The sequence below is a fragment of the Fulmarus glacialis genome, unplaced genomic scaffold (assembly GCF_000690835.1).
Source record: "Fulmarus glacialis isolate BGI_N327 unplaced genomic scaffold, ASM69083v1 scaffold28491, whole genome shotgun sequence".
Classification (NCBI taxonomy): Eukaryota; Metazoa; Chordata; class Aves; order Procellariiformes; family Procellariidae; genus Fulmarus; species Fulmarus glacialis.
Window position 1 is genome coordinate 14,010 of NW_009192764.1, and position 8,012 is coordinate 22,021.

Below are 8,012 nucleotides of genomic sequence, written 5' to 3' on the forward strand. Positions count from 1 at the left end.
TCCCGCCGGGTTCGCCTCCTTCGCCCGCAGGTGCCGAGGCCAACCCGCAGCCGTGCCTCTGCTTTCTCACCTCCCAGCAGCGGTTTCGCTGCTTATTCACCCTTTTTTTAAATTCTCCCTAATCATTTCAGAGTCTTTGCTTATGCCAAATAGGGGACCGAGAGCCCCGAAGCTGCTATTTGGGAATTAAAGAAAAAAGCAAAAAATTATTGGATCTGCAAGCCGGTAGTGATGGGCGGAGGCACTTCAGCTTATGGCTTTTAATTCCTTCTACCAAAATGCACGTAACGGATTACACGGGGCACAGGCAATAGCCAGAGCCTTGCTGTGCCTAACACTCTCCATTGCTTTTATTGGGGCAAGTTAAATAGGAAAATAAAAACCACTTTACATGCAACAAGGATGGGGAGGCAGGAGCAACTGGCTTCATCCACACTGTCAGGACTGGCTTTTTAACCAATATTTTGGATTGTAAAGGAGTTGGCTGTAAGACAGGACCCAAACAGCAGTATTGTGCCCAAGCCCAAAACCTGGGGGACCCCCATTACTGAGGGATTTTCTCCCATGCTCAACTGGGGACTCCTTTTCTTCCCTCCTCCTCCTCCTCAACTCCTACAAAGAAACCCCAGGTCAAAAATGACCTGCTCTCTGCGGAACATCCCGCAGCCTTGGCGTGGGGCAAGGGCTCGCGGAGAGCCCGGCTTTCAGCGGAGATGGGGGTAAACTCACACGCGGACACTGCCAGCACAGGGATAAGCAGGAGAAAAATTTTATTTACATCTTTCGAGCAGTAACACAGCTGCAGCGATTCACCGGGAAGAAACTCCAGGGAGAAAACTCGGCGTGACATGCCAGCGGTGCCCCGCGCGTGGGGAGCCCCTCCGCCCCCCCACAGTATCTTGGGTCGGTACAAAATTGCTGTCGCTTTAGAAAAGGCATGAGATTCACAGTAAAGTACCAAAGGGGAGCGCGGCGGGGAGGAAAGGCGAAGGACACGTGTCGCTCCGGGACCTCACCCCTGCCGGTATTTTGGTCTATGAAAATGCACCGTACGACAAGTTTTGTAGAAAAATCTATCCCGAGGGCTCGAAGCATGCACAGGCACGGGATTTCTACATCTATAAGGCTCAAAGCCTTTAAAACAAGCGCTCGGCGGCTCTCCTGGGGCCAAGACATCTGCAAGCCCTGTCCTGCCGCTGGGCGCTGCATGGGGCAAGCCTCTCTGCAAGAGGCATTTTGCAGTAGGGAAGGCTGAGACACAAGAGCTAGGCAAGGAAAAGCCGGGAGCAGCCCCCCTGCCCGGCACTCGGCCCTGGCAGAGCCGCCCGCCGCGGCCAGGCTGCTTTTATAGCCTAAAAAACCCCCTCCATCATCTCCTCCCCTCCTGCCCAACACTGCTAGAAAGAAAATATCACAGACATTTTGGCTATTTCTAGATTTGTGTTTAAGAACGGCCCAGACCTTCATCCGAGGGTCATGGGAAAATCTAAAATCTTTCTTAAATAGGATTTCGTTGCAGGGTGGGAGATTTGCGTCCTCCCAGCCCGGGAGCTTCGGGGGGGATGGGAAGGCCCCCAGGGACAGCAGTGAAACCCGATGGTCCCACCCGGGAAATTCCCATCCAGAGAGGGATGCATCATCGCTTGCACCGGCACGCAGGCGAGGAGCGGGCAGCACCTGGGCAGAGATCTCGCTCGGCAGATGCCCGACAGCTTCTGGCTCCGTTATCAGGAGAGCATCGGGGCAAAGCTGCCTCCGACGGAGAGAAAGCAAACATCAGGGGCTCCTCTGGTAGCACGAGGACGCGGGTGGCTCAGCCGGGATAAAAGACTCCCAGGATGTGCTGAATTTTCGCACACGGAGCCCGTGCATCCCTAAAAAAGCCAGTCAGCTTTCCCTCCCCTGCCGCAGGGCCACTCTCCAAGCAAAAATAAAAACAGTGACATTTCAGCAACAGAAACTTGCCCAGGCTGCTCTAATTAATCAAACGGGTGTAGGGGAGTGACAGCTTTTCTGCCTCCCTACTGAGCCACCCATGGCAGACTGCAGCACGCTCTGCAAATGCAAGCAGCTTCGTGCAGAGTTCCCAAAAGTCGATGCTAAAATTCAGCTTTTTTTTTTCTTTAAACCTTTAAAAATACACATCTTGCTTTTTTCTTAAATATATATTCTATAAAATAAGGCAACTCGAGGAGACAAAAAGAACATCCCCATTGCTTAGGTACTGCATCCTACCACCAAAGAGGGTTACAGTACTTCCAGTTGAGAAAAGCCACTCCACCTGGCCGCAAAGCTCCTGCGCGCGAGAAGAGGAGCGACACGCTCAGATGACGCTGTAAATCTTGGGGAAATGCCTGGGCATGGCCCTCGGCAGCCCCGGCACGCGTCCCGGGGAAGGGAAGGCTCTCACCCCTCCGGGTTGGGGGGGGAGCCGCTTCTGCCGGAGATGCTGCAGCCGTAGCGGGTACCGCTTAGGGAACACCTCATCTCCAGGGGACCTCAGGGACAAAGGCAGCACAGAAGATGGAATGACTTGATTTCGCCCCAAAACCGATGCACGCATTGAAATAAATCTTTGGGAGAAACTCTTGTAACATGACCGTATCTCGGAGTATTAGAAGCTATAAACAAGGTAAGCACAAAGGAGTGCAACTCATCCCCAGCGCAGATCCTGCTCAGTGTCACAGCATCTCATGAAAACTAGACTGTACAGCAGCTTTTTGTAACGGGGGTTTCATCTCTCTCTATGGAAGAAGCACAAGTGCGTGTTTTACCTCCAACGTTTTCCCTCTTTTATATGTATTAATACTGGAAGCGTGATCTTCACATTTCTGAGCTTCGTAGTGTAAATGTCTTCCATGTTGCTCACCAATTCCCACTGGGCTAAGTCTTGCGTTTTAGAGCTTTATTTCTCTGAGAAATAAATGTAATAAAAAATAATTTCTAAAAAAACCGCCCCAACCTAGAGAGTAATCTGCAGTAAACGGTACTGTGGAGCGACGGGATGGCACATTGTAGGCTCAACCAGAGAACGGGGTTGGTATGGGGGTGGCAGGGACATCATGGCAAGCTGTGTAAACCTGGCATGATCATTACCCAGGTTTGCATCACTGATCTGCGTGCGTACTTGGACCGTAGGCAGGAATACTTTATAGCCTCAAAAGAGAAAAAAACCCTTATTCTAGCAGACTCGACCTTATAAGCAAAGATCTTTTCGCCCTGATACTGGCTATAACCGTGTATCCACCGATGTCACCCAGTACCCCCAGGGAAGGGACTTTAGATACCGCACGATCGCCTAATTTGAGCACAGCCCCAGCACCGCGCAGAGAAACCAAATCCGTGATGGCGTTAACTCTTGGTCCTTGGCACAAGCTGTTTAGTTCTCCTCGTCCGAAAGAACGGGTGGGATCTTGCTGGAAAGCAGGGTGTACACGTACGGCCAGATCTTGTTGGTCTCTGTCCCCGAGAAGGAGTGAAGGATGCCCCTGCTCCTGGAAGGGAGATGGAGGGAAAAGTCAGTACCAGGGGTATTTGCAGTCAGGCCAGGCTGGAAGCTCACCGATGGCTTTTTGGGCATGAGGAGGGGGATAAAGGGGACGAGCAGCGGCTGCTCCCGTCCGCAGCGTTCGCTGGGAGGAGCCCAGCTGCACTCGCACGTGGGTGAGCCAAACCCAGATAACCACGAATAATCACATTACCCAAGAGGAGAGCTCACCCTCGTCCCCCTCAAGACCACTCGTTCTCTGAAGTGCTTTATAGACATAAATCAGCAGGATTTATTCGTGTGCTTAAACCAGTGGGAAATTCAGGGCCCCAATTCTCCCCCTTCCCCTGCAAGGGTGCTTTTGGCACCCTATGGACCACTTCTGCTTTTAAAAACGCTCCCGGGCGCTCGCTCCCTTTCCATCTATTCCCAACTCAGCCAGGGGACAACTGCCCCAAAATACCAGCAGTGCAGAAGGGACAACCCCGAAAGACATCTGTGCTCACGGCAGACCCATCCGAGCCAGCCCCGGGGTCTCGCCCTGTACTTCACCTAAACGCCTCGGGGCCCTGGACTGTTTTTTTGCAGGGTGACCGCACAGCATGGACCGGCCTGGATCTGCACAGCAAACGGGTTTGTTTGAAGCAGGGTAGAAAGCAGCTTGCGGGTGCGTGCAGAAGCGGAGCTGCTCTCTGCAACATCATTAGGAAAAATTTCTTTGCTGAAAGAGTGGTCAGGCCTTGGAACAGGCTGCCCAGGGCAGTGGTGGAGTCACCATCCCTGGAAGTATTTAAAAGACGTGTAGATGAGGCGCTTATGGACATGGTTTAGTGGGCATGGTGGTGTTGGGTTGACGGTTGGGCTCGATGATCTTTGAGGTCTTTTCCAACCTAACCTTAATGATGATTCTATGATTCTATGATCACCGTCCCCACCCGCCCGCAGACCCTTGGCTCGCTCAGCGACGGCTCTGCGTGGGCAGGGTAGGGTCTGAGGCATCTCAGAGCTTCTCCGTCTCTTGTGCTGGAGGACACGCACCCAAAAGGAAGCTAAAATTCTTAACTGCTTGGGTTTCGTAGCGCTGATGGGCAGCGCCTCTGCAAAGCACATCGGCTTCCCACCCCATGCAGCGGAGCTGGGGGGCAGAAGGGATTTGCAAGTGCCTTCTGCCGCAGCCAAAAAATCCCTCCCATTGCCAGCACCGGCAAAGCCCTTTGTGGAGCCCAGCAAGACAAACGGGAGCTGTGAATTTCTTTACCTCAGCCTCCTCCCTCCAAACAGGGCCAGAGCTTGGCTGCAATGAAGGGCTGGGCTTTGTGCCGCTGAGTGCAGTGATCTGTCCCCCAAAATCTGTCGGGGGCCGTGCCGGGGCTCCTTGGGCTGTCGGGATGGGGGTGTGGGACTGCCTGGTGGGAACAGCACTCATGGCTGTTTTTACGGACACGCCATCATTTATTCGCATGCTCCAACTCACTTGTACAACTCTATTACTGGCTTTGCAGCATCTTTGTATTTTCTGAGCCTGGCAGCAACGGCCTCGGGTTTGTCGTCCTCGCGCTGGACCAGCGGCTCGCCCGTCAGGTCATCGACGCCCTGCGGGAAGGCAAAGACCGTCAAGGGGATCGCCCACGCTGCAGCTCCCTGCCACGCAACCACTGCCAAATGCCTCGGCCTGCTCCGCATCGATCGAGCATCCTCGGACGGCATTTCACATCAATCCCATTTTCCTAATTAACATTTAGCACGACTCCTTCAGGCTGGCTCCTGAGGGCAAAGCCCTCCGATGCTCAGTGCTTACTACCTGGGATTTCATCCCCGATGCTTTTTTACAGTCTCAGCTCATGCAGAGAAAAGCTTCTCTGATCTTTTCCTTCTGCGAATCGCTCCCAGCCGCCAGCGCCGCGATGCTGCCGGCTCTTACCTGGACGTGGGGGGGGTTGAAGTCCATGTTGTACACCCTCCCGCTGGCCGGGTGGACCCAGCGGGCGCTCAGGCGGTCCTTCAGCGTCTCGAAGGGTATGTTCAAGCTGATCACCAGGTCCAGCTCGCAGATCTCGTCCAGCGCCTTGGCTTGCCCCAGCGTCCGAGGGAAACCTGTGCAGGCGCCGCAACAGAAAGGGGCTGTCACGAGAGGCAGGAAAGCAGCAGTGACGGAGCCAAAACCACCCGCCCCGCAGCCCCGGAGCTGCAAAACCACGGCGGCTCCTCGCTATAGCACAAGCGGTGTGAAAGGCAGGCATCCACCATATGGCTACAATAAAAAATAGCTCCTACAGCACCGACTCCCGAAATACAACACACGGGTCGCCGTGGGCTCATGTTTTCCTGCAAAGTCACATCTGGTGCAGGGCCGGCGTCCCTGCACAGGGGCTGGGGGCAAGTAAAAGGGCGCAGGCAACCACAAAACGGGGATAAATGCTGGAATTGCAAAGAAAAACTTGAAGGAAACAAAACGCTGTGCACAGATGAGTGCTGGTTTACATGGAGGACACAAAGGATACTGCAATAAAATGGTTTGTATAGCCATCACCCAGCTCTCTGAAACCGCCGTCCTCCGAAGGTACCGGGCAGTACCTTTTGTTCAGAAAAGCCAGCAAGCGGGTGGGAGCATCCACTCCTGCCGCCGGACTGCAACCAGAGGTGACTCCGAGCCGGTCCCCTCTCCAATTTTCTCTGCTGACAACACCCTTTTTTCATTTTTTAACCTTTTTTTACATACGTAAAACCCTCTAAGACCTCCCAGGCTTTTCCCAAGCAGAGTATTATTAGCCGAGAGCTTGTCAGGACATTGGCACAGGGAATGTATCGGCCATTATGAGAAAGAATACATTTAGTCTGTCTTACCAAGTAAAGTCGATTTGTTATTTATGTTATCAAATGGATCACTTGAAATAAATACGCTCCTTGTAACAGTACCGCTGGAGTGGGGCTCTGACTGCAGCCACCGCTCGCGTCCCCAGGCAGACGAATTCCCCCAAAATTAGGAGGAAGAACGTGACAGCGCAGGGCTGCCAGCATCGCTGCTGCCTGCATTCAGGTTTTAGCTTCGGGGGCAGCCCGTCCCTCAAACATCTTGGTATAAGCGGAGGTCAGCAGGAGATTCCTGAAATCCTCGTTACCAGCCCACGGCCGGAATTGCTTTCCCCTTTCGGCACCCTCGGCGGGACCTCCAGACGCAAAGCTGCGACGAAACGGGAGCTGGTCCCCAGGCCGGGCTGCTGGGGGTCACACCACAATAAATCAACATCCTGAGCTGCAAGAAGCCAGATCTGAGCGTGTGGATGCAAACCCCCGCGAATGTGTTGAAACACCAGAGTTTTAATACAACGAAATATGTACTTGTTTACGCAGCGCTTGTTGCTGTAATATTTGTTAATCGCCACGTTCCCAGATGAATTAAGTGGCGTTATGGTAAGAATAATGAAATTTTAATAGCGGGGATTCACAGGCATCTTCACGGCAGCCTGAACCTACAGGGCTCGAGGTCTCTGACATCCCCCCTGTGAGCCCAGGGGGGTGACGCTGCCAGACCTCCGGTGCCAACGCTGCCGGATCCCCGGTGCCCGTGGGGGTGAGAAGAGCTCGGCCGGACCCCAAGCCCCAGCACAAGCCACCCCTCCTCTGGGACCACCCAGGGCCACGTGGGGAAGAAGCTGGGCTCCACCAGCCCTCCAGCCCACGGCATTAAACCGCAGACTTATTTTAGTTGTAATCTATTTTGTATTTTCCCTATCAGGAGCCTGAGAGCTCTCCGAAAGCCCAAGCCTGTTATAAATCAACTGGCTCAGTCTTATCTACGTATTCACCGACTCCTTCAAAGAGCTTCAGCAGATTGGCAAGGGAGGGTTTCTCCCCCTACAACAGCCACGGCCGCTCGTCCCCATATGTCACACTTGCCTGTGCCCAACAACGCAGAAAAAACGCCGAGCCCTGCCCCACCCCCCCCCCGAGCCCCAAAGCCATTTCTAGAGCTGCCATCGGCACTTGCCAGCCCGCAGGCCACCAGCAGCAATGCCCCACTGGGCAGCTTCACTGCCGAGGGCTGCAGGAGGTCCTGGCGAGCCTCTGCTGCTCCTCTCACCGCCCGCCTTGCCGGTTTGCTCTCAGCGTCTTCTCAGGTGGCTTTCAGGCTTGGGATGAGTAGCTCCTTCGCACACATACGGAGGCGGTAAGAGGTTTTTCTTGGCTCGCCTCCAGCCCCGCTCTGCTCGTCGGCTCCGCTTTATGAAACACCCATCTCCTTTCCCTGCCTTTCCCTTTCCCCGACGCGTGCCAAGGGCTCGGCTGGACACGCACGTGCTGCTGCTCAGGGCAGAGGGAAGAAACACCCGTGGGCAGATGTCTCTGCCAGCAGGTCGGCTCCTGCCTCTCCTCCCGTGGCCAGCAGGACCGGCAAAGGCACCTTCTGTTTTTTCTCTCTCCTGGTGCTGCCAAACCATTAGCAGCAAAATAATGTTTTAAAGGGGGCTGGGGTTTTCCCGTCCAGAGGGGACGCCGACAGCGCACTCCCCGTCGAGCAGCCAGT

At 54.3% G+C, this 8,012-nt stretch overlaps 1 protein-coding gene across 1 annotated transcript in view; it reads right to left on the reverse strand.

Moving 5' to 3' along the window:
- Positions 1-3,379: 3,379 nt before the first annotated feature.
- AK4 (adenylate kinase 4) overlaps positions 3,380-8,012 on the reverse strand; it is a 5,121-nt gene continuing 488 nt past the window's right edge. Inside the window, exons 2-4 of the mRNA XM_009587209.1 lie at positions 5,409-5,581; positions 4,962-5,080; positions 3,380-3,494 (exon numbers count right to left, since the gene is read on the reverse strand). Coding sequence (XP_009585504.1) covers positions 3,380-3,494; positions 4,962-5,080; positions 5,409-5,581 — 407 coding nt within the window. The remainder of the gene's footprint in view (positions 3,495-4,961; positions 5,081-5,408; positions 5,582-8,012) is intronic.